This window comes from Polistes fuscatus, unplaced genomic scaffold, assembly GCF_010416935.1.
Source record: "Polistes fuscatus isolate 324 unplaced genomic scaffold, CU_Pfus_HIC Scaffold4, whole genome shotgun sequence".
Classification (NCBI taxonomy): Eukaryota; Metazoa; Arthropoda; class Insecta; order Hymenoptera; family Vespidae; genus Polistes; species Polistes fuscatus.
In genome coordinates, this window is record NW_025113118.1 from 11,894,285 (window position 1) to 11,921,259 (window position 26,975).

At 36.8% G+C, this 26,975-nt stretch overlaps 1 protein-coding gene across 6 annotated transcripts in view; it reads right to left on the reverse strand.

The window, feature by feature from the left end:
* Window positions 1-7,038: 7,038 nt before the first annotated feature.
* The window catches only part of LOC122521251 (mucin-5AC), a 280,846-nt gene continuing 260,909 nt past the window's right edge, over window positions 7,039-26,975 (reverse strand). For 3 of the 6 annotated variants that reach the window (XM_043641808.1, XM_043641810.1, XM_043641809.1), the window contains 10 exons: window positions 14,152-16,062; window positions 11,848-14,058; window positions 11,353-11,667; window positions 11,111-11,177; window positions 10,604-11,022; window positions 8,510-10,516; window positions 8,290-8,412; window positions 8,039-8,205; window positions 7,720-7,934; window positions 7,039-7,635 (listed from right to left, as the gene is read on the reverse strand). In XM_043641808.1, the coding sequence (XP_043497743.1) occupies window positions 7,214-7,635; window positions 7,720-7,934; window positions 8,039-8,205; window positions 8,290-8,412; window positions 8,510-10,516; window positions 10,604-11,022; window positions 11,111-11,177; window positions 11,353-11,667; window positions 11,848-14,058; window positions 14,152-16,044 (7,839 nt within the window). In that variant the 5' untranslated portion in view covers window positions 16,045-16,062 and the 3' untranslated portion in view covers window positions 7,039-7,213. Of the gene's footprint in view, window positions 7,636-7,719; window positions 7,935-8,038; window positions 8,206-8,289; window positions 8,413-8,509; window positions 10,517-10,603; window positions 11,023-11,110; window positions 11,178-11,352; window positions 11,668-11,847; window positions 14,059-14,151; window positions 16,063-24,889; window positions 24,968-26,975 lie in introns of all 6 variants that reach the window. The other 3 variants (XM_043641811.1, XM_043641813.1, XM_043641812.1) reach the window with 3 other exon arrangements.

Below are 26,975 nucleotides of genomic sequence, written 5' to 3' on the forward strand. Positions count from 1 at the left end.
ATGAAAAGAAAAAAAAGATAAAAAGATTAATAAGAAAAAAAAAAGAAGCAAAAAAGAGAAGAAGAAGAAGAAGAAGAATAAGTCGACGAGATGAGATATGAGAGATATGGATTTATGAAATGAGAAAAAAAAACAAAATAAAAAAAGATATACTATTGTAATTTAAAATGCCACACTACTACTAAATTATTATTACGAATAGTAGGTATGTATTATTGTAAATACCTATTTACACGACGCGATATAATGATCGAGAGTAATTATAAGTAAAGAAGGATTGATCAAATAACACATATAAAAGCGAGTAAAAAGCTAGAACTCTCGATCGTGAAAAAGAAAGAAAAGAAAAAGAAAAAAAACGTCGAAATGAAGACCCTTGATAATTGTTGTGTATGTAACTCGCAAAGATGAAAGAATAATAGTAGTATGCCGGTGGTATTAGGAGGGAGGGAGGGAAGAGAGGGCGGAAAGGTGAGTGGTGTGTGAGGGGGTAAACAACTAGAAAAGTTATAAGCAAGCCGTTTTGAAAAATAAGAGAATTTATCTTTACCAACGCTTCTCGGTGTATGATTGATTGATTATGTTCCTCCTGATTGATTTGTTATCGGGTATTATCGTGTACGTTTTAAATGACCGATAATCGTGTGTGTAACGATTATAATATACTGATAAATGAAACTAAATCTGTACGAGATTTAAAGCGAAAGAAAGGAAAATGATAATGTAACTTAGAAAAATAGAAAGATGAAACAGTATATATTTGATCGCGAATTGTACTTATACGTCGATACAAGAATTCCGATATACATAATAAGGAAAAACTAGGTGAGGGTGTAGTAAAACGTATTAAAACGAAAAGAAAAGGAAAGGAAAGCAAAGGAAAGGAATAAAAAAGGAAATAAAGAAGGCAGCGTGATCGAAGTTGTTAGACATGCTATTAAAACAAAAGAAAAAAAAAATAATAAAAGTAATACCTACGCAAAAAAATAAAATAAATAAATAAATAAATAAATAAAATAAATAAAAAGGCAAGTCGAAGATCGTCGATCTAAATGTAATATAACTAATAATCGTGTAACGTTATAATTTGTATCGACTACTATGCACGGTGATTACACGTCGGTCCTTTTCCATTCGACCCTAATTCTAATAATAATAATATTAATATTAATATTAATAATAATAATAAAAATCGTCGTGAAACGAGAAAGATAGAAAACGCGCCGCCGATCATTAGAAAGAAGGAAAGAAAAGAAAGAAAAGAAAGAAAGAGAGACTGTAAGAGAAAAAGAGAGAAAATAAAACACAATTAGCCTTTGTTATCGCGTAGAGAAATAAAAATAAGAATAAAATGAATAAATAAAATAAACGAGCAAATAATAAAGAATAAAATAAAATAAAATAAAATAAAATAAAATAAAATAGGACGACTGATTTTCGTTCGCTTTTCCCTTTTTACACGCGCGAACGAGGATTTGGTGACGTATCGATTCAATGTGCGTTTATCGCGAGAGTATTATTATTAATTATTAATTATTAATTATTAATTATTAATTATTATTGTTAAGATGGGTGTCGCAATCATGTTTAAAACGGTTAGGAGGGAAGAATTTAACGATTAAACGAAAGAAAGATAGAAAGATAAATCAAATAATTATAGTTGGTAAAAAGTGGAAAGAAAGATGTGGATATAGTAACTAGGTCGAGAAGAAAAGCATCACTGTATATTCCGTGCTGGTTATGTCAAGAAGAAGACATTGCAGAGCCAGGCTTCAATCGAGTAAAGTTGTCTGCCTCCATGTAAAGGAACGTATTAAGAGAATAATCACTACCGACACTTATTATACACCTCTATAGTCTATTTAATAATATTACTTATTGAATTGTCAATCTCATGTTCACCTTGTTTCATCGTTTTTAAATAGTTAATAAACGTTTTACCAATTTTAAACTATGCCTTTTATTATTATTATTATTATTATTATTATTATTATTATTAATCATTCCCACGTTAATTGTTTGCTTCCTCTCTCGTTATCATCATCATTATTATTATTATTAACCGATTTATTTAACTTACCGATAATTATCTTGAAGTTACTTTTTAATGTAATTATTTAAAAGAGTAATTTATTATTTACTTTTTTTTCTTTCTACATTTGTCTTTGTCATATTATTGTTGAATTTATTTTAAAGTGGCCTAATTAAAACGGGACGACGGAATGAAACGACACATCGGTAAAAATACTTGCTTTTATTACATCGATAGGATAAGATGTTACTGTTTATTTATTATAGCGAAAAAAAATCACAAGTTTTATCTGCTCTTTTCTTTTTCTTGTTCTTTGTTTCATTTTTTGTGTTCTCTCCTTTTTATATTTTTTCCTCCTAAGAAAATCCATTAGTCAAATCGTCACCGATTTTGCTCCGAGGGCAACGACGACAACGACGACGACGACAACGACGACAACGATTAATTAGTGGCAAATATTACTCGTATTTTCCTTTCTCCAATTATTTTTTTTTTCCTTTTTGCTCATCTTTACACGAATCACAGAGAAACTCTAATTTACATTTCTCGCATCAACCGGAAACTTAAAATTTAGAAATAAGATATATATGTATATCATACATATAATATATATAAACATACAATAATTTTCATTTTAGTATTATTTTTCATCTTCCCTTTGCAAAGCATTAGCATTAAAACATTCAGAGAATTTACCAAATATACATATATAAATATATATATATATTAATATATGTATATATATATGTATATATAATTATGTGTGTATGTATATGTATGTGTATATAAATTACAAGGGGAAACGTTACGACTAAAAAAATGTACATCCATAGTTAACTATTTTTATGTATATATCATACAATAAAAAAGCGGATAGTTTGTAGTTATAGAAGTTAATATATATAGTAATCATCACGGTGTGTATTTTTTTTTCTCTTACTTTTCAATCATTTATACGTACGTATCCATATGCGCGAGGCGTGCGTACATATTGCTGTTAATCTGTATATGAGTGTATTTTTTTTTTATCTGTTTTGTGGGCGCATGTGTATGTAGGTATATATTATTTACGTGTTTCTTGTACATGCGTATACGAAGTTATGTATTTACATACGCAGGACTGTCGAGACACTGCATATACTATGCTAATAGTATTATTATTTTTATTATTATTATTATTATTATTATTTTTATATTTAATATTACTACTATTATTATTTTTATTTATCATTATATCTCAATATCATTATTATATTATTACTATTCTCATTATTATTATTATTATTATTATTATTATTATCTTTTATTTTTATTATTCGCTTTGAGTGTGTGTTGTGTGTTTTTTTACGATTATAAACTACATAACACAGGGTATGCTTTTTATTACACACACGAGAGCACGTTACTATATTATAAACAATTATCATGACTACTTACAATTGTCGCTTCTAATTACATTAAAAGGTATACATATACAGTACGTACACAATTTTCTTCTTATCATTCTTTCGATTTTACACAACAACAACAAGTCGATGCGAAGTAAGGGTTGGAGAGTGGAGCAATAGATGGGGGTCCTATTTTATATATATATGCGAGGATGATGAGAAAAAGAAGGTAGAAGGGGGGTGGAAGGGAATAGCTGGGATCCTACATGCTCCAAAAAGATTCTTTATTGAAAATAGTCAGTTATTTATTTACAACTATCGATCGCACCGTTTTTATATACGCATATGTTGTGTACGCGTGTGTTCTATTTCTATTTTCCTTTTCTTCTTTCTCTTTCTCTTTCTCTCTCCTACCCCTCCCCCTTTCTTTTTTTCTTTCTTTCTTATAGTCGAGAGATTTTTCGGCTAAAATAAAATTAAAAAGAAGAATTCACCAACCATTAAGGAATTTTATTTTCTCACGAGTGTTAATTTAAAAAAGAAATAATTAATTTTTGTCAGCAAATTATCATATTTTATATTGAAAATATTAGAAGAAGATCATTAAATCGTCGTAATATTATTAACTACTATTTCTTTATCTTCCAATCAATTTGTTTGTTTGTTTGTTTGTTTGTTAATCTGGTTTTGTTCGTCTTGTGTTATTTTACTAACCGAGTTTAATGCACGCGTCCTCTCCGTTGCTGCAATTTTCCCTGAGACTGATTCATAAACGATTGAAATCCATATACAATGACGAACATGCAACAAAGGACGTAGTTTGATAATTGGATTCAATATAATTTCAAAAAAGATATCATGGACGAAAAGCTATCTCTCTCTCTCTCTATCTTTCTCTTTCTTCTTTTCTCTTTTACTTTCTCATGTGTGCCCATAATAATGAAGGCGTTTTAAATCAAAATTAAAAAAGAAAAATAAGTTTATTAGTAATTTATTACATCACACATTATAATTTAAACGAAATTAATTCAATGTAATTTTTACAATGTTGTCAAAAATAATTCGTCAGATAGCGCTTGTTATTTCAACATTACATGGAATTCATTTATAAATGTTTAAATATTAAATCCTATAAATATCTCGAAACAAAAGATACTATATGACATAGACAACATTTATAATTATGGGCACATATGTCACGACGATAAATGATTTTTAATAAATTGTAATTATTTTTTCTTGTTAATAAAATGATAATAAAAAAGAAAAAAAACAGAAGATAAAAAAAAAAGGATAAATAAATTTGTTGTTTTACAATGGGGAATTCATTTGCGAAGAAGTTTATAATCTATAATTAACAAAACTGAGTTATATATATTCATTTCTTCTTTTTTCTTTTTTTTTTAGATTCCCTTAAAACAAAAAATATGATTCGATAAGAACTTAAAAGAAAATAAATTTTCCCAATAAATAATAATGAAAAAAAGAAAAGAAAAAAAGAAATTAAGATGATATTAAACGTGGTTGTTAATGCATAATCAAATCAAAATAATCGTTTCAATATTTCTTTGATGTGATTATTTAATGTATGGTTTTCTTTTCAATCTATAAAATCAAGCCGACGATATAAATCTTTAAATTGCACTACCCAAATTAATAAATGCGATTTTATGCACCACTAAAAAAAAAATCGCTCTTTAATTAATTCGATTGGCCGATAATTCCGTGCGATTTTTTTCTTCCGGTTTTTTACATACTTAAATAGAAAAAAGAAAATCGTATCGGTTTATTGACCAACCTAATATCATCTATAACCAAAAACAAAAAAAAAACTTTGTGTTTAATCTATATAAACGCGAATACGTACATATTTTATTTATGAATTAATTTTCGTGTAAAACACGTTGACAAAAAAAAACAATAAGAAACAAAATCTTTAACAATGACTTAAAACTAATAATAGAAGTGGTAACGCCGTCCGCATTAGATTCAAATTCACATAACGTGTAAACTATATATACAATAATTATTATTATCGTGTATCGTTTAGACTTAAATGACGTTTTAAAAAAAAAAACAAAAAGAGAAAGATACAACAATTTAGGAACAAAGTGTCAATATATCAGAGAACCAACTAAAAAAAAAAGAGAAAAAAAAAGAAATACTGTTTCTACATCGTGTTCTCTCGATCGACAATAAAAATTTTACGCTTTGCTTGCTTGCTTGCTTGCTTGCGTGAATGCGTGCGCGCGTGCGTGAGTGCGTGATGCGTGCGTCGTCGTCGTTTCATCGGACACGAAACAATCGAGTACTATAATATAAACGCAAAAATCGTGTCCCATACGAAGTTTCGGTCGGATCACCTTAAACAACAATCGAAGCTTTAATTAATTATTATTATTATAATTATTATTATATTATTATAATTATTATTATTATTATAATTACTATAATTATTATTATTATTATTATATTATTAAGATTATTATAATATTCTACAAACTTAAGCTGCCATTATTCAGCAGTTAGTTCAATCATTGCACGTTTATTAATCGATTTACTTTATATAGTAATTCGATTTTAATATATTTGTCTTTCTATTTTTTTTCTTTTTAATATATTTTTTTTGTATTACTTATATCTCGACGAAAACCTCGTATAACACGCTAGAAAACGCTTTAAATTCTTTCCATTTCTCTCTCTCTTTCTCTCTCTCTTTCTCGTTCTAATAACACACTCTCACTCTTTCTCACTTTCACTCGCTCCTTTCACTCTTTCTTTCAAATATAAGTACACATTCAATTCTAATCGTATAAGCACAACAGGGGGACAATGTAGTTAATTAATTAAAAAATTAAATCGCATTCTTCGATCGCCGATGATTTTTGTTCCTAAAATAAAGAATAATAATAATAATAATAATAATAATAATAATAATAATAATAATAATAATATAACCACCAATGTAAATTAGTCGATATACGAAAAATCGACTAACATTTTTTTTTTACACGCACATCATCATCATCTGGCTGTTAATAAAATATGATCGTTCTATTTTGGACATACACGTGCAGCAACGCGCCCGCGCGCGCATATATCCGAATAAATATATACTACTAATACAATGTCACAGGTAGCCGTAATTTGTTGTTGCCGCTCATCATTTCTCAAAAACGTTTTATCTCGCATATATTATTTCTATATATATATCTTATATATCTTATACAATAATATGTAGAGTTCGATTTTGCAATGCGTCATGCAAATCGTCATCTTGTTTGCTATATCCGTAAAATATTCACGCCATTATTAACTCTAATCTCAAATGGATGTGTAGTTTTGTTGTTGTTCCTTCAGCATATTTACTCACTCTCCCGTCAAATATCGATTGATCAAAGAGAGAAGAGACTTAGGAAAGCGATATATCACATGTGTAATGTTATTTAATAGAGTCAATAGAGTACTGCTCAATAATATTAATAATTCAACGTGCTTCCGACGAACGTGCCGTTGTTGCTGCTGCTGCTTCTTTGGAATTAGATCCACGAATCTTCGGTCGTCCGTTAGGATTTTTTTTCGTCTCCTTCGTCTCGGAAATCTTGCTTTCATTTTTTCTCGTTGGGTTATATTTGTTTGCGAGAAAGGACGAGGATAAAGAAGGAGAAGAATTAGATGATGACAAAGACGATGATGATAATGACGAAGAAGAAGAAGAAGTAGAAGAAGAAGAAGAAAAGGACGTGGATGGTTTTTCCTGAGGAGAATCTCTTCCCCTCAGTGGTGGTTCCTGTCACCTGAGACTGATTAGCACCTTTTCGACGTTTAACAATGACTTCACCTTCTCGTTGTACTTTATCAATGTCACCTTTGATCCCCGCACGTTGATCTTCTCTCCACCACTTAACAAATGACAACATCGTGATTGTTCTAAGAAATCGGGAAGTTTTAATTCTCTCATGACGTCACGATGAGCAATCGTCGGTGGTCCAGTATGGGCCTTCGGATTAACTTGACGCAAGAGAGCATCGCGACTCTTTATCCTGAGAGCTGCCATTAAATCTTGAAGGAGCACCCACTTGTCCGAATCGTTGGCAAGAGAAAACAGGACTGGTAGGTTAATATCGCTCACCTCCATTTCTATCTCCTCGAGCTCGGGTTTTGGACTATCCATGGGTGGATCGCTTAAAGGGTTATATCCAGTTTCTTCTGGATCTAGGGACGAAAAGGAAATAAACACTTTTGTCTTTCTCAAGTTGTCAGATTAAATAATGAACGGGGAATCCTACAATAACTTACCAAATATCGAAGCAGGTCCACCGAACGACCAAGGCGTACTACTACGTCCTTGGATGTCGTCCAAGTGTTGTTCCAGGATCGTATAAGCTTCAGTTTCTACTGCCAACATTAATGGTGTTTGTCCAGAATATGTGGCTAGGAGAGGATCCGCACCGTATGATAGAAGTAATCGCACAAGCTCCGTTGAACCGCTTTCTGCAGCCTCGTGAAGTGGTCTGTTTGTAATCAATCACGAATGTTTCAATCAACGATCGTCGTATATTAATCACATATATTTTTTTTTTCTTTTTACGTACGCATACTTCACATTACTACCAACCTTATTCCTCCGTTTGCACTTTCGCTTGCATTCGCTCCGTAAGCGAGCAAAAGTTTAGCTATTTGCAAGTGACCTCTCGAGCATGCTTCATGAAGTGGCGTATAACCCGCGTTGTCTTTCGGGCTAGGCGCACTGTTGAGTTTCTCCAAACAGTAGGCAGTCACATCCTGCATCGACACGTTTATCAAGAAGTTCGAGAAAAACAAACGAGATAATATTACAAAAAAAGAAATAAAGAAACGTTAACCCACCGTGTGACCGAGTCTGGCAGCACGATGTAAAATAGTTTCTCCGACACCCTTTTTAATGACCCACGTCCTGATCTCCGATTGAATGTCCGCAACACATTCCGGACTTGGTCTTGACAATATCTGCTGCGGAAAAAAAGATTAATGATCACTTTGAACAAATCGATCTGTAATAAGAAAAAGATAGAAGAATAATAAAAAATATAAAGAAAGATCTACATACTCTTTTTCGTTCCTTAGGTGCTGCGTCATCCTTCTTCAATGGTCTCTTTTTCTTCCTGACATAGTCGAATCCAGAACGGAATTTCCGCCTACTGGTTCGAAGTTTTAACTTCTTTTTGTTGCTCGGTACCTCGGACTCGTTATTCTCGTCCTCTATTTCGTTATTTTCAGTTTCCTGAGTATCGTTCGTTTCTTTCGCAACTTCAACTTCCGTGTCCTTTTTAACACGCTTCAACTTCTTTTCGGCCAAAGATTTAAGAAGATCCTTTCTTCTCTTCGATTTAAGTAAATGTCTTTTCGAATTGACGATTGCCTTGTGGCTTCTTAAAATACCCGCGTTTCTCAATCGAGACACTACCTTTTGCTTCAAAGTACGTGGCTTTCCTAACGTATTTTCTACAGCTTCGTTTTGCGAATCATCGTCCTGTGAAGTGTCACCGTGATTTTGCATAGGTGGCGCGGAAGCTGGCCTATCTTCGCCAAATACTTCCCTGATGGTAGTCTGTTTCTTTAAAACACGCGTTTCCGTTCTCGTTCTACTGTTCAAAACGAAAGTCGAAAATTCGTTCGGAATCGCGTGATTATTCTTGAACGTATCGCGGAAATTATTGACCGTTTCTTTACGGAAATATCCCAAAAGGAAGGAATCCGAAATTTTGATTGGTTTCAAAGATTTACTCTTAACTATTGACGATTTGCCGCCTTTCGGTGTTTTCGTTGGAGCTTCTGACGCAAGAAGAGGAGTAAGACTTGGCGTTGGAAGAAGTTCGGGTTCGTTGTTACCTTTTTGAAGGATCTTCGTTGTTCCTTTCTCTAGTTTGTCCTTGTTTTGTTTCCTCTTAGATTCCTTTTTACCAGTACCAACTCTTTGGGCAAGTACATCTACGATAGAATTGTTTTCCAATCTCCCGCTTTTCGTCGTTGTTTTCGGTGGACATGATATCGTGGTCGAGGAAGTTGCTTCCTCGTCGTCTATTTTACTACCAAGTCCAGTAATACTGTAACTATACTCGGATTCTACGTCACTATCAACGAGTCTCTTTCTACCTAAACAAACGTCGGAACTATCCATAGACACCGATAACGCTGGTGAACCAGGATCCAAATCAGGAAGGGACGTTGATAACCTATGAAATCTCGAAGGTTTCGAGACTGTTATTAGTCTGGTCGGCATTCGTAATGATTTTTTATAAACGTATACTTCTTCCTCCCAACCTGGTCTAAAATCACTACCATCACCGAACAAGGGTTTAGGTTTTATTTTTCTAGACGAAGAGACGGTCTTTGAAGAAGACGATTTCGTCTCTTTTTCCGTCTTATTCTTCTGAGGTGTTGTATCCCTCGAACGTAACTTCATGCCTTCGTTCTCTCCGCTGTTGTTACCTGATCTTTTCCTCGCCCGAAGTCTATCAGCAACGGTTGAACCATGTCCGTATTCCGTACTAACGTCACTTTCTTCGCTCGACGATTCACTACCACTGGATGAAGCTAATTTGATTCTACTACCGCGTCGTACTCTCCTTTTCCTACAAATGATTTCCTCCTCGCCATCGCTATCCTCCTTCTTCGATTTCTTTTTCGTTGCTCGTTTGATCAATGGCACTTCGTCGGAATCTTCTCCGGAATGTCTCCTCTCATTTTCCTTTGAATCAACTATAACTTTCTTCTCTTCTTTACTCACTGGTGGTATATCCATCGTAATAGGTTTTTTCTCATCATCTTTGTTACTTTCCGCGGGCTCGATCTTATCAACGACAAGTGCTTCCACATCCTGTACCTCTTTTTTGATGTCTTCTATTTTGATCTTTATGTCAGCAGTTAAGTCGCTAGTATTAAGATCGGATTCCTTGCTACTATCGTTACCAGTATCTTCTAATTTCGAAGAGGGTCCATCGAGTTTCCTTTTTCTTCCGCGTTTCTTCACAGCATCTCCAGCTCGTAACTGTTCCATAAATTTGTCACAAGTTACCGTCCAGAATGGATCCGCTTCGTTGATCTTGTCGTTTTCCTAAACATGATGTTCGTAATGTTCACGATAACACGATCAAATGATTCGATTTATTACGGAGAAATTTGACAAAGTTCGTATAATTACCTTAAGCTCGATTTTCACTAGATCTATGGACGATGCCATACTCATACACATTGCATCGTTCAAGGGAATAGGAGGTTGAACCTTCGACAACTGCTTCCTGTCTCTCCTCATTTCCTCGAGAGTTTGACGCTCCAACACTGGCATCTCACCCTCGGAATCGCTCTCTCTGAAGTCAAAGACCGAGGTCTCGGAGGAACTTCGAAAACCACTGGCACGTGGTGGTACCGTAGAGGCAACTGCTGGCGTTGGAGTTGACACGGGTACCGTTGTAGCAGCGACCGGCATATTCTCTTCTTCCGTTCTCGAAAACAGCCGTCTTCTCGGTGGAAGACAAGCTGCTTTTTCGCGAGTTAATTTAGGTGGGCTTCCCGCGGATGAACCAGATTGCGGGGTTGACGTTGATGCTGCGCTATCGAATTCTGTAATATATATTAAGTGTTATACAAGTATTTCATTGGATAAAACGAGAAACAAAAATAATTAAAATAACAATGAGAATTCTTTTACCTTTGGGGGTAGAAGATACATCTTGCGAAGGAACTACGGGTTTTGCCAAGAACTGTTCGGTGCCAACCTAATTCAATATAGTGATATCTTCTTAAACAGCTTAAACAGTTGTACGATCATATCCGAAAGAAATGTCACGAATATTTTAAATAAAAAAAAAACAAAAATATGTATTCACACACGGATATGTATTATAAAACTACCTGAGTATATTTGACTAGACCAGTCACAATATACCTCACCTGTTTGAGTTCCGCTTTCGTCCTGATTTTCGCGGCCAATATGGCTGCAAGCCCGTCATCCTTGTCACGGTGAATTTGATTCTCGGCTCCCCGAGGTCCCAAGAGAGCTTCCTTGCCAGGTAGCGTGGCGGATGAATTTACTCGCGAAGCGTACATACTACGGGGGGCCTCTTGAGTGATCGAGTCTACGGCTCGCGGCACATGGAACTTGTAATGCGGCGGTGTGTTGCTATTTCGTTCCAACAAACTAGCCGCTGTAAACGGTGATAGATTGTGTCTACCTATATTTGTTTTAGGCTCCACAGGGGCGACGACCTTTATTCAAAAAAAAAAAACAAATGAAATTAATTGTTTTATAATTAGTTGTAAACTATCATTAGATATAATACAATTCAAATTACATGCAAGTCATTTCTAAGTATAAGACGGTTGTTAGATTCTTAACTTAAACGCCGTATTTAGAAATGCCAAGTTATACATAGTACGCATCTGTACCTTGTTTTGAAAGCTTTGTTGATTGTGATTCGCCAAAATAGGTTGTTGACTGTTCAATTGTTCTTCTCTTTGTTGTTTATTTTCAAGACTATTTCTCAGTAGACTCAAAACGCGTTTATCCGCACCCGTGTTACTCGGCTGATCGACCGGAGGTGAAGCCATCGCACTAATCGGAGGACAAGCGGTTCTTTGATTTTGCCTATAATTTGAGTAAGAAGTCTGACTATTGACTTGCTGCGGTAACGCGTGCATATTCGTTGCTTTCGAGATAGGTTGGTGATTATACGGCGGAGAGGTACGCGCCATCTTCGGCTCCGGATAATTCCTTTTATCACAGTAAGTTTGTTGATACCTCAAAGGCGTCTCTGACATGAAAAAATTGTCCAATCTCTGTTGGTTGTAAGTAGTAGGTGGTATCAAGGTACCATTAGGCATGGCAACGGGTACATTCATTTCTTGCCTTTTCTGTTGCTCATGGGGCGACTTAACCGTCGATAGTTTTTGTTCAATTTGTTTATCGATAGCTATTCTCCAGGTATCCAATCTAGGCTGCTTGTTCGGTGCAGTTCCAGGGTAAACAGTTTCACCGGATCTTTTGGTGGTCGAACGATGATCCTTCTGCACCAGCGAACTGAATTTGTTTCTCGCGTCTAAATAATACTTGATGGAGTCGGAAGGATGCTCTCCTCCCATGGGAGGCAAGGTGGTCGGCCCCATTTTTGGAGGATCCGCCACGGGATATCTAGACGAAGACCTCAAGGAATCATTGGCCGGTAGATAAGACGACGAAGACGGCGGCGGTGGTGCCGGGCTGCCGTCGTACATCGGCGTTGTGGGCAGTGAACTCTTCTGGAACGTTGACATGTGAGGCAGTGGAGTAGTATTGTTCGTATATTGCGAGGGCAACGGTGCTTGGGGCGGTGGTGGTGGCCCATAAAGTTGTTGACCCATATTTCTACGAATGGGACTATCATGTGGGGGAGCGTGATGCTGCCTAAGCGGAGTCGAATTGAAATCCGGTAAGAAGTCGACCTTCGGTGCGCAAACTGTTTGCGGAGTGGACGTTCGAGGACATACGGAAGGAATAGACGAATTCCTGACGCCTCGAGTCGATACTCTAGTATCGTAATTAGGGTAAGAAGCCATGGGTGGTGGTGGTGCTAAAGTTTGAACAGCCGGTGGAGCCATGCTTCTTGCACTGTTGCTGCTGCTACTCCTCGACATTGTCGACGACGACGACGACAGCGATGACATCGAAGACGACAATGTTAGATTCAAATTACTCGCGTGCTTTTCCGTGGAAGAAGCCTCGAGATCGTCTTGCGCCGTCGAATCCGCAGATGTTTTCACCGTTTTTACGGAAAGATCGAGAGGAGATTCTCTTTTCCTGATACCATTGGTCTGCGGTAGTGGTGGTGCTGGTAATGGTGTACCTGGGACTGCAGGTATTATCGGTGCGGTAGAATTTTGATAAGATTGTTCCTTGTACGGATAACTCTCTGCAGTTCTGACAGTATGATGATAAGATCCCAAGTGGGCGGTCGTGTCGGAAGACTGATAGGCGTGTACAGGAGGAGCTGGAACGGAAGATCGGACCGTGGCACCGATGGATGTCACCGAAGTGTTACTAGAGGAATTACTGCCGTGATGACTGGGTGCGATGGTAGTCGCGTAAGCTGGATAATTTTGCTGGTTAGCGTATCTACCGGCATAGGTAGAGTTAACCGAGCTAGTTGTTCTCCCATTAACCGGTATCGTATGATTCAACGGCGCAGGAACTGAAGGATAATCTGGAATCCTCTGGGGAAGAACCATAACCGAGCTGGGTGGTGCAGCGACGGGGACTTTGTTCGTTGAACCGATAGAATGCACTCGTCGTTGGATCGATTGCACTTTACTACCCGATTCTCTCTTGTTGGAATGATAGGAGGACAAGGCGGCGATCGGTGGCAGATTGTGCGTGTTATTGTTTCTCTGCACGCCCGTCGAGGATGTTCGATAAGAAGCGTAATTTCCAGCGATTTCCGCCGGACTTCTTTTCGTGTCGGCACCGTTGTACATTACCGGTTTGTTCTGTTGCTGATAGTTCAAGTCACTGTTGCTATTCGTTGCGCCAGGACAAATTGGTTGAGGTGGTGCTCCCATCGGTGTTGGTTGGACGTATGACTGGTTGTGAGATCGATTTGACGGAGAGTAGTAACTCCCATGCGACTGAGGATAGCAAGTAACGAAAACAAATAAAAGGAAAAATTAATTTCGAAGAGATTAAATAAGAAGATGTTTGTAAAGATAAAGAATTCTTACCTGCGACAGCGGCTGCTGCGGACTCTTTTGAAAGGAATGGTACGAAGACTGAGGTGCTGTCGCGTAAGGACTAGTATTGTATCCGGCATTCTGATAGTGTTGGGAGGTCGCCGGCACACTGTAGGAGTGCGGCGTAGACCTGGCCGGTGGGGGAGGAGGTGGGTAAGTCGGCGAATGCGGTTGGAAGGCTGCGTGAGGGGAGGGTGTAGGATGAGGAGAGGAGGCGTGAGGATTGTGAAGCGTCGATACATGAGGAGATTGTCTGTGGGGTGATGGGGTGGCGTGACGAGGTGGCTCGTGAGGTGAAGCTATCGGATGATAACCGCTTAAGCCCGTAGGAGGTATCATCTGTTGCGGATGGTTGGACGATGAAGACGACGATGAGGATGGCGACGGTCCGCTTTGCGAGAGAATCGTACGAGCAGTGTAGGCGTTTGGATTGGCCGAGTGAGGGGAAGGATTTATCCTTGAGTGGTGTTGTTGGCCTTGCTGCTGCTGTTGCTGCTGCTGTTGTTGTTGTTGTTGTTGTTGTTGCTGCTGCTGCTGTTGCTGCTGCTGCTGAGAGTGTTGTCCATGAACGGAGGAAGTTGCGGAGGGAAGATGCGGAGAAGGAATGTGCGCTGGAAGATTCTGAGGCGACGGAGGAATGTGACTGGATCCGTGACGCGGATTGCAAGGAGGATTTCCCGAAGTACAAGGGTTGCCCGAAGAGGAGTTGTTAGAGTTCGAGGAGGAGGAGGAAGAGGATGACGATGAAGGCGCGCTCGTTCCTTCGATACCATATTGAGGTGGCCTGATTCGTTCGTCGATCGCCGGATTAATGGATCGAGTTTGCTGAAGTTGCCCACTTACGCGATAATTTTGAGACGATACGTAACCACCGGTCGTCGATCCACTCGGTGGAGTTTGCACGCTGGATCCATAAGAAGGGTTCGGCACTCGTTGTTGATCTTGTCCATGAACCAACACACTGTTCTGTTCGACCGGCGTAGGCCTTGTAGCCGGTTGTTGAACGCTCGCAGTCGTAGTAACCACCGCCACGTTGGCAGATTGATAGACGGAATTTTGCGAGAACGGTGCCGGTGCACTCTTCGTAATATCCGGATGATGATATCTCGGATAATATTGCGTTCTTTGCGCGACTATGGTCGTTCCACTTTGCGAAGACTGTCGGTCGTTTGCGGATTGATAGTTCGGATGGGACGACGTCGAATGAGAGGTCGCTAAAATCTCCACGGTGGCAAATGACGTCCTACTGATATTATTGAGTTGTTGATAAACAGGTTCAGGAGAGTGATCTCTTTGAGGTGGTTGCAATTGATGCAATCTAGGTGAACTTGAGGTAGTCGTAGCTGTCGTCTGATGGGACGAGTGTTGTTGATCGGCGGACGCGGAAGATACGGACGATTGGTTTTGTTGTTGAAAGTTGGATGTCGCTGAGGATCGATGACTGGAGGGTTGCATTTCGGTTAGTGTTACTACAGTACCAGGAGAGGAGGAACTCGGTTCGGAACTTTCATCACCGGGCCTGGTATCCGGTACCTCCACTCTAGTTGGTTGCGGTGGATACGGTTCCATCGATGGATTCCAAAACGGACCGGAACTCGAGCTTCCGCTTTCGGTAGACGAGGACTGACCGACGTCACTTGAGTAACGTGTTGTTTCTTGATTAACCACCGACGACGTCGACGAGGAGGACGGCGGTGGTGGTGGCGGAGCCACCGACGAGGAACCCACGCCATGATCGTGTGACGTGGATGCCGACGATGCCGAATTCGTCGACGAGGTTGGATGATTGTGATCCTCCGATGGTATCGCGCCTGTACTGGGTACAGGCAGTCCCTGGAAGTACTGACGAGCCCCCTCCAACACGTTCGTGAAGCTCACATCCATGTCACGCCAACTGCTAATCTGAAAAATATCAAAACGCATTTTTATGTAAAAACAAATTCTACGATCTTCGTCAATAGCCATCGTTTTACCAATATGTCGGTAATTAACATTGACGGGATGCAATTACGTTCGTGAAGACTTAAAAGGAAAATACACACTGTCCTCGGAGATTAGCAAAAGATTCGTTCGCACGAAAAGTAACGAGAAATACCGAGGGAGAGAACGAGGCCGAAACATTAATCTTCATTGTCTTATATTTGTCCGTTATAATATCTCCCCTCTCTTAACCCAACAACCCTCGTTGTTCTCTCCCTGTCCTTTCTCTTCTTTCGTAATGTTGTTAGTCGTTCGTGAAGGGATCTCTTGTTATTAATTGAATTCGAAGTTATTCAATTGTTGTAATGACGATAGATTTGGTAAAGTTTCTTTAGTCGTCCAAAAAAGTAATATCAAATGAAATAATATCACGATCGAGAAATTATCCCTTGAATGTTATACACAAATAATATAATTCAAATAAATGTTTTAAATCAAAGTTAAAATGAGATAGGTAACAGAATATTCAATTGGATCGAAACGATGCGCGTTACGTGATATCTCATGGTCAACTGAGACAAGGCACGAAAAAAGGGTACCCCACCTTTAGATACGCACCCAATTACAAACGTCATTTTTCTCCCATCCCTAATCCGCATATGATCCATACATGTAAGCGTATTTTAATATACTACATCGCATTATAATATTTAAATCGTTAATTACGTTCGAATGAGAACATTTGTCATTAATTGCATCTAAAATCAAATGAAATTATTATTTTATTAAATCAACGATATTTATTATACAATTGATATAGTATTATAAAAAAGAAAGAAAAAAAAAATACAATCGTGCGGACAAATAACGGGCAAAACGACGTATTTTAATACTTCTTCCTTTTCTCTCGTTTAAATTTTTGCGCGAATAATTATTATAAACGTAAAATATGACGAAAAGTAGGTCGTTCGAATTTAATACGAAATTAGCTAGTATTTGGTCTCGATAAATGCGACGACGAATTTATTCGGGCCATGGAAATGAATCGAATGCTATTTAAAACGCTGTTTAAAATGCTATTTAAAATGTTAATTTTGTTAACAAACTGTTTATCGAGATTTTTCTTGACAGCTATCAATACGAAGAATGAGAAGGAGGTAAAAGAAGAACGGAAGTAAGTAGATTAATCGTTGGAAATTTCGCGAGGTGGGGAGAGATTAATCGTTCCTTTCGCGATAGAAGAAAAGCTCACTTTCTCTCTCTCTCTCTTATCAAAGTTGTTCATATCGAAAATTCTCGATAAACGTATGCCAGCCATTCATCACTTCTGACACGTACGACGGTGCTTCGGGCGAACGATTTCATCGTCTAAACTCATAAAAAGGAATAAAAAGAAATTTACGGAAGAATCCGAATGATAGTCATTGGCTTTTGATAAAGAAAGGAATTCATTGACATGAGAAACATCAAAAAGAAGGAAGGAAGGAAGGAAGGAAGAAAGAAAGAACGTGGATAACAGAAAAATGAAGATGATGATGTACATGAGAAAAAGGTATATATATGCCTGTATATATATACATATATATATATAATATAAAAAAAGAGGTAGTTGGGATAAGATAGGAAAGTCGTAAAGGTATAACGGAAGAAGCCGTACGATAGGGATATAAGAGACTACTATGGTACCTAGAGAATGGCCAGCGAGTGTTACAAGCACTAAGACTACAACGAAGAAGACGGGTATGGGCCATAGTGTAACAGTGCTATACCGTGCTGGAAGCGACTGAGGAATCAATATCGTGCTGTGCACCCTTGAGGGGTTGCTTCCCTTCGTCGTGCACCAGTCAAAGGCTTTCCTATATAGGTATTTGTGAGCTCAACACGGACATATGAATAGTCACGGATGTAAGTACTAGATACTTATGTGTGTTAACCTACTACACACACTTATACGTTTGAATATACATATATCAATGTTTCTGCGTGTGTATATTTGCGCGCATGTATTTGTATAGATCTATCTACGTGCATCTACGTATAGAAAGGGATAAGGTTGACTGGAATTCTCACAATTTCGGACATTCGATAAAGTTCAACGGTAGTGTGTAATAAATATTAGAGTTAACGCAGTGCCCGATATGTTCCAACAAATTCGAAAAGAGAAAGAGAGAGAGAGAATGAGAACACGAGTGGTAGCTACGATAAAGGTGTTTTAGTACCGGATCAATTTCGATGAAAAGGTACACGATAAAGTTTGCGGAGGAATGGATACTATGCTTTTCCAAGCGAGTATCGATCGATACCAATCTCGTGTGCATGATCATTCGATTAAGTCGATCGAGTTAGCTTTGAAATCACAGTGATTATGGTAATGGTAGTGAACATGTTACTTCGAATAACTCCTGTCACGTGTTATTTCCAAGGACGAAGAAAGAAGTATCGTTTTTCCTTGTACTTCGGAGTGATACTTTCCATATTGATGGATATTCAACGTCTCTCTTCCATCGCATAATACCACACTCTCCCCTTAAACCAGCTTATCTCTGTTTCTCTCTCTCTCTGTCTGTCTGTTTTTTTGGTATAATCTTGATTTCTCTGGAGACCAGGAAATACGATTGATCGAGATACGTCGTTGAAGTTATCCACAAATGAGAGCATTTTATTTTACTTTTAACACCGTCGTTGAATAATTTAATGATTTTATTTTTTCTTTTTTCTTGGAAAGTGACCTCGACAAATTTTAAGATCCTTGATAATAATTTCAGTTTTCGAATTTTAAAACTTAAGATTTTTCTTACGAAAGAAAGTTGTTTTTAAATTCGCGTTTATCAACTTTATGCATGCATGCATCTTTCGATTCTCTAATTATAAGACTCTCCACGAGCAAAAGTAGATTCCGTTGAATGAATGTGTAGAATCAGCTAGGGAGGACGTAATGGGGTCAAGGAAGCCAAATCCATGGGGGGAGATGGGACGGACAACGTAACCGATGAAGTCGCTAGTTAACCCTTTGGACTCGTTTGTCACGCTGAAGGTAACAATAGAGATTTGCTAGAAAACTTCTATGTCACCTTCGAGATAACAACAATAATCATTTGTTCTTATAACAGAACAGAGAGAGAGAGTATTTTCTTTTTTATTATTTTAGAAACTTCAAGACGAAAACTATTTACTACTTTGTTTCATTTTGTTTTGGAAAAAAAATTAGAAGAGAGAGAGAGAGAAAAAACAAAGAAATATATTTATCGTCAAAAAATCATAATTAAAAATAAATAAATGTAATAAAGGTAAAAAAAACATTGGCAAAAAACAAAAAAAAACAAAAACGAATTTAAAGGATTAAAAAAACAAACAGTCATTTAAGATACCATAAGCAAAATAAGAAATAATAGGCGTTATTTTTCTTATCCACTCGATAGGATAACGTGAAAGGAGAAAGGGGAGAGCACAATAGAATAGAATAAAAAAAAGAAAAAAAAAAAACAAAGAGAAAAAGAGAAGGAAATCGAAAAGCTGGATCATCCGGTGCTTCGCTTCGTAGAAGGAAATTGTTGTTAAAAGGATTTGTTCCAGCATCCTTCCTTTTTATCGTTTGCGCCTTATTCCAATAGCAATTAAGGAAATTTTCTTCGTCTTGGAAACGATACTTTTTTCCCTTCGATCTCTATCCTATCTCTCTGCACTTTTTTTCTCCTTTCTATCTTTTTCTTTTAAGTTTCATTCCTCGTTCGTGCTTTTCTTTCACCTTAAAAGAGAAAGACGGATGCCCCTCCCCTCCCCCTCGGTGTATCACTTTAAAACTCGAAATTAAAATACTCCGTTATCCTACTCTTTCGTTTTCTTTGTTTTTTTTCTTTCTTTTCTTCTCCTTTTCATTCTCATGAACCAACCTTTCTAGCGAATAGAAAGAGATTCGGACAATGGAGAATAAATGTAGGAGAATTCGTTTTCAGTTTATATTCAGTTAGTATCGTTTAGGTACGTATATGAAAATGATTATTATTTCTCGTCCTTTTGAAAATCATTTGAAATCCCTACAAACGATCCAATATTTCATCCAATGCGATATAAAGAGTTGGTAATAATGGATGATACCGTGGCAAACGATAACAATTATTCGCCAAACGATATGACGAATCCTCGTGAGCACACAATGCGTGTCCGCGTACTTGTTACTCTAATTATCCCGCACATTTCATATTATAATTTATGAGGACACACTTTCCATATATATATACATACATACATATTATTAAAGGATAAATATATAAATTCGCGTATGAAAATTGTACGTTTGGTTGGAACCGAAAATTCTAAAACCGTCCGTTATCAAATATACTCCTTTCCTTTTACATTTTATTTCAACGCGATGTTTGCCTTGACACAGATTATCGAATTCAATTTAACTCCGTGCAAGAAAAAGTTATTTCTTTTCTCTCCTCCTCGTTTTGATAGAAAATGTCAACGCGTTTTAAAAGGAGGTTGATTCGCATGGAAATTCAATGTTTTAACATTACAAGTAAAACGATAACGACGATGACTATGACTACGACTATGACTATGACGATTACGATTACGACGGGGCTGGGGCTGGGGCTAGGCCAGGCTAAAGAGAAACTTCAATTCACAAACGAGATTTTCAGAATACAATCGCTAAATGGCAGTATGCGTACCTTCGGCTTCAACAAAGTACAGTCGTATCCCGAAGGTACAACGTGCAATTTACTAACGCCAAAGCACTCCGAGGGAAAGCGGTTGAAGTACCGACAAACGTAAAGGGTTCTCTCTACGTCCTCCTCCTCCTCCTCCTCCTCCTCCTCCTACCCCCCCTCCCTCCTTATCCCTCTTTCACTCTCTTTGTAAACTCGGTTTCAACGAAGATATCGCACGCTTACCACCGTACAACATACTTCTCCCCCCTTATCCCTGTTTACACGCACTCTCACCTACCAACGAATACACGCACCCACGCACGCGCATACAAATAAAGGCATAAGAGAGAGAGAGAGAGAGTAGTATGTTAACCAAGCGTAGAAGGATGACGAATTTTAAAAAACGATTTAACCGCACGAAAATCAAACGCTAACGAACTTGACGCTTTTTGTTCTCTTTCTTTTTTATTTCTTTTCCCGTTGAAAGGTACACGGTTTCAGAAGCAAACGTTTCGAGGGGACTCGACGCGAAAAGTGCATAGAAATTTGGTAGAACTACATTTGTTATTGTTATTATTATTATTATTTGAAAGAGAAACTTCTGGTTTTGATTAGATATTATTTATTATACGTTATTAAATATCGGTGTGTTTTTATGTATCTTCTCACTTAAAAATAAATCGTTAAATTTCATCGGGTTAAGATTTTATTATTTAAAAATGTTGTTATACGTTTGTAGGAGAGAAAAAAAGAAAAGGATTTTGAAATAGTCGGACGAGGTTCTGAGAGGATTGGTTCTTGGTTGAGAGAAATATAATAGAAGAAAAATTCACGGAGATTTTATCTCGTAAAACTATAATGCGAAAGGGAAGAGGAGAAGAGAGAGGATCCGTTCGCAGACGCGATTAAAGTTACGCGATGAGTCGACGATAGAAAAGCATATACTGGCCACTACTAAAACACATCTAACAGCTAGCCAAGGGGGATACATAAAATTAAATAAAAGAGACATAATGAAAAAGTAGGCGGTAACTGGGAAAAGAAGCAAAATCTCAACTTCCGTCGACAATCATAAACCGTCCGCCGCATCCGTGTTCTCCTTCCTACTACCTTGCACACACACTGTTACTTCTTTTTATTTCTTTCGTTTTTTTCTCTCTCTCTCTTTCTTTCTTTCTCTTTTTCTCTCGCCTAAGACTTTTCCATCCATTCGGAAGTTTTTCGCAAAGTTTACGAACGCGTTGCCCCGACGAAGGGAAAGCCACTAACGTTTTTAAAAGATTCCCTACGACAATCTTTTTAAGAGACTGCTTATTTATTGAGTCAGTATTTTTCTATCTTATTTCCCTTTTTTTTTTGCAACTACTTTAAATCAATTGTTAAGATTTATAATAGTATATCTATCTGTAGGATGTGTGTGTGATTTGTAATTACATTGATTAATACGAATTGGAAATAATTACGGAATAAATATTTATTAATGTTTATGTATTCAGTATTTTGAAACCATTTTTGTTCGATATTTGAAATAATTGTTAAGTATTTATTATAAAATATTAGTATGTAACCTAAATCAATACGTATCAATTGATACAACTCTGAAAATAATTCTAATCCAATAATGATATATATTATCAATATTAATTATCTATTTAAAATATCAATAAATTATTATATATATCAAACAAAATATTCATAAATATGTTAATCATTAATTTTATAAAATATTAATCGAATAAATAGAAGTTTCTCTAATACCTATATATGTGTACGTATAATCGGTATTTATATAAAAAACAAAATGATTGTTTTTTTTCTTTTTAGAGTCGATATATTTTCATGAAAATCATGCATGCATGCTTTTTGTTTATTCATCAGCCGTGTTCTCTTCAGTCAATAATATTCACGATATAAATATATATGCAATCCATCAGGAAAGTTAATAAAAATTTAAATTCCTACCATTGAGAATCTTAATCGATTATTCATAAGGTATCGATACGAAAAGTCGCTTTAAGATATTCTTTCGATATCTTTTCTTCCCCGAGCAGCAGCAGCAGCAGCAGCAGCAGCAGATTGATCGACCGATTCCAACGACACTTTTCAACTCTTCGTAAATTCTTTCCATCTCTCCTTTTCACTATTTTTATTAAATCTCTTCCCTCTTTTTTTCGTTTTCTTATCGTCCAATGAAAATTCCCCGAGTTATTTCGAAATTTTCCGATAAAAAAAAGTTCCACGACCCAAACCTACACGAGCGAACATTTGAAAAGATCGTTAACGAATCGCAATATTACTTACATTATTTTACCCTTTTCCCTATAAATTTCGGTTTCTACGCAACATAAAAATATCTTACGGTATATAACGGTACCCTCTCGGATGATCATAAAAAAATATTTTTATCTACGAGTCCTCGCACTCGTGGCAATCCCCGCACAAATATCATAACATAATTGAAAATAAACTAAATCGATATATCGAACTGAAAAAACTTTGTTCAAAAAATGAAACAAAGAACATTATTGTACAAAATTCGATTAGTTTTCAATCTAACTCACAATTAGGATTCGGATCAAGTACAAACAAGAATAACATTCACGAGTGTTTCTTTCTCTCTTTCTCTTTTGTGAGGTTCCTACCTACACCTACGCTCGGATATTCGCTTATTTAATTTCCTGCTGAACCCAATGCCGAGTATCGCGATGAAAAAGAAAGAAAGAGAGAGAGAAAGAGACACAAGAATAAAAACATTGTATTATCTATACATACAACATCCCCCCCCCTCCTATTCCGATCAACCCCCACGTATATACCTCCCACTCATGAACAAGAAACATATGTGTGATATTGCTATTGAGAGGTGCATTGTATGGTGCAAAAGTCCGTTTCCAACGGAATAATTAGATTCAAGGCCAAACGGGACAATAGCTTGCCCACTTAAAGCGGTCTTGCCCGGATGCACGCAACGTTTTGCTTCGAGCCTGACTAAGCACCTACTCTACTCGTAAGCGCAAACTCGTTCCTCTACCATCACCACCACCATCACCACCACCACGACCATCACCTCCACCACTTCCTTCTCAGTCAGGTTTTCTGCTTTCGGTGCTTTTCTCGCGAACTCTCTCTCTCTCTCTCAACTTTTTTCTCTTTCTCTCGACTCGAGTCTTTTCTAATTCCCAATTCGTAGTCTCAAAATATTGATCCTGAAATCTTGCAAAGAATATAATTTTGTTCGATAAAAAACATTCCCATAGATTTTTGTTTAACTCGGGGGTGTTTTATTCGTTCGTTCTTCGTGTAATCGTAAACTCGTAATCGAAAAAAAGAAAAAGGATTTACCTTTGAAATCTTCGTATAGGTTTATCATTGTTCTCCTAATTTGATCCAATTCAATTTAATAGCAATTAATAATGCATCGATTATCTTTCTTACCGACAATCAGATATTTTTTTACGTACATTTATAGTACCAATGGGAAAAAAAAAAACCAAAAATCGGTTAAAAAAAAAATTCCCCGATGAAATAAAAGTCCCTTTGGGTGTAACGTACGACGAATATGATTACGTTAAGAAATAATATTAAAATATATACACGGGAATATCGATAGATCGATGATAAAAAAAGAAAAAAAAAAAGAGAAAAAGAAGAAAATTGATAAAAGAGATAAGGAAGTATCGATAAAGAGATTAAAAAGAGAGTTAGTGCGATGGGGACGGAGTGGGGGAGGATGGGGGAGGGGGAGGGGGGAGGGAAACGATTACATTATAAGGTCGAACTGTCGAGTTTTCTCGCGAAGTAGATACGACGTGGAAAAAAGCCAAGAAGAAGGAAAGATATGCAAATGGAAGAAAAACGAGGGAGGGAACGCGACGACGACGAATTAACCGGATATCGGCCGACTAATGGATATTAGAATTCTCTCTTAAGGATTACATTCATTTGACTTCCTTTAGACGACTGACTTAATATATTATTATGTGTACGTAGTATACACGTTTGACGAGCTCACCACCATTTTTTCAAACTTTTATTTCTCATATAGAAATATATTTATAATTATAATAATAATAATAATTAATCAGTCGCTAATATATAAAAATTGTAGACAAAATATTTGCGTTTAATATCGAAAAGATAAAAAATTGTTTCGATACCTATGAAGCCTGACGAATGCATTTAGGTGTGCCGGGGGGTGGGAGGGGGTTTATCTCGAAAACTTTGACGCGAATTACCTGGAACAGAAAATAAAATCGATCGATTAGAAAAAATAAATAAATCGTCACATTTTTCTTTTTGTATCCTTCATACGAAATATAAGAAATTTTTGAATAATTCAAGATACGTTAGATATTAATGTTGTATAATTATCTAAGAAAGAAATAAAAATCAAATTTTTAATAAGATTTTTTTTATCAAATATTATTCTTTATTTTGTCTCTTACTGTATATCTCTTGCAATTAGAATTGTGTTTATCGATGTTTTTCCTTTCTTTACTTATTATATCATTTTTCATGAAACTTCATCATCAAACTATATCAACTCAGGTTGGATATTCTCCGCATACAATTTGACATTAAAATGATTAAATATAAAAATTTAATCGAGGATGAGATAATTTGATACGTTGGATCAAAAATGTTGATAATAATAATTGATACGGTGTATCGCGGAAGTTTTTTGATACAAACGTCACTTACGGAGTACTCCAAGTGAAAAGAAGATAAACGAAAAGAAAGAGAGAGAGAGAGAGAGAGAGAAGGAGAAAGAGTTGCGAATGAACACTGACGTTTGCCCTACACGGTCATTAAGACGATAATGGACGGTAATTAGGTGCGGTGAATTTACCTCCGAATCCAGCAATTAACGTGGTGGTCCTCCTCCGAGGAACTAAGGGAAGAAAACTGTTACGAGTAGAAAGAGAGAGAGAGAAAAAAGAACAAGAGAAAGAGAAGGAGGAAGATGAGAATGAGGATGAGGAAGGGTGGGAAGGGTGAAACGAACGAACGAGAGTGGACCAACTCCGAGTGTTAAATCCAAAGAGGATAGAGAGTACCAGAGGAAACGTCCATGCTGCAAAACTACAGGACTGTGGCAGCTGTTAAATGTAATTTGACATTACGAAAGTTATGTTGTGCGAGAAAGCACGTGACGTACTCTTTCCGTTGACCTACTTGTACCTCAAACAAACAAAAAAAAATTAAAACAGCAGAGAGAGAGAGAGAGAAAGATAAATCCGTAGCTTAGCAAATAAATTATCCTATAAAAATAAATCTCAATTATATTTGACATTTAAATATGAGATATTTCATCGGAGATTCGTATAAAACATAAACCCTTTGTATTTTTAACGCATAGATAATTATCGTAGATATTGCACCTCCCCACCTAACCCCCACCCCCACCCCACCCCCGATTAAATATATATTACATTAATTTATGTAATGGAGAATAAAAATAAAACGTTATAATCTAATGAGAAAGAGGGATTACGCGTTAATCTCTCGGACCACCGATCGAATTTTCCAAGGCCTATTTATATTCATGTTCGAACGAAACATACGACAGATTTACGCATGAATCGACCCACCACAAAATAGCTCTATTCTCGTGTTAGTATCGATGCTTAATTAACGGTATCGTTAGTTTTCGATGATCCGGAGTTACGTGAAAATTACACTACGAGCTGCCTTAAGCGATATACCGTTTTGCGTATGTCTGGGTACGTATGTATGTGCAATATGGGCACACCTGCTACCATAAATGGCGTATGTTGATGGTTCCTCTATCTCAATAATATTTCTAACATCGAGATAGGAGAAAGCCAATGATGATATCTAAATTATTGGTTGTTTCCATACAATAATAATAATAATGATAACATTTAAAATAATGAATGGTAATAATTTCATGAATTAATATCGTTCCAATTATTAATTATTCGTACATTTGGTAAATGCTAATCTTACTGACATTGTAGAAGAATAATGACAGATTAAAAGAGAAATTGGGCCGCATGAAAAGCAAACAATTCCCACCACGTGGAATTTATGCTCGTACGGAGTGGGAACCTTCACTACGTTTAATTTATAGCCACGGTCTCTTGTTGTTATACGTGCGTACGGTGAAACGTAATTTATTATTAGACTATTTCGAAGATCGATGAGATTGATAAAAACGATGAAAAGGATATGATATTAGGATCATACCGCGATCACTCGTAATTATTAATGAGAAAAATA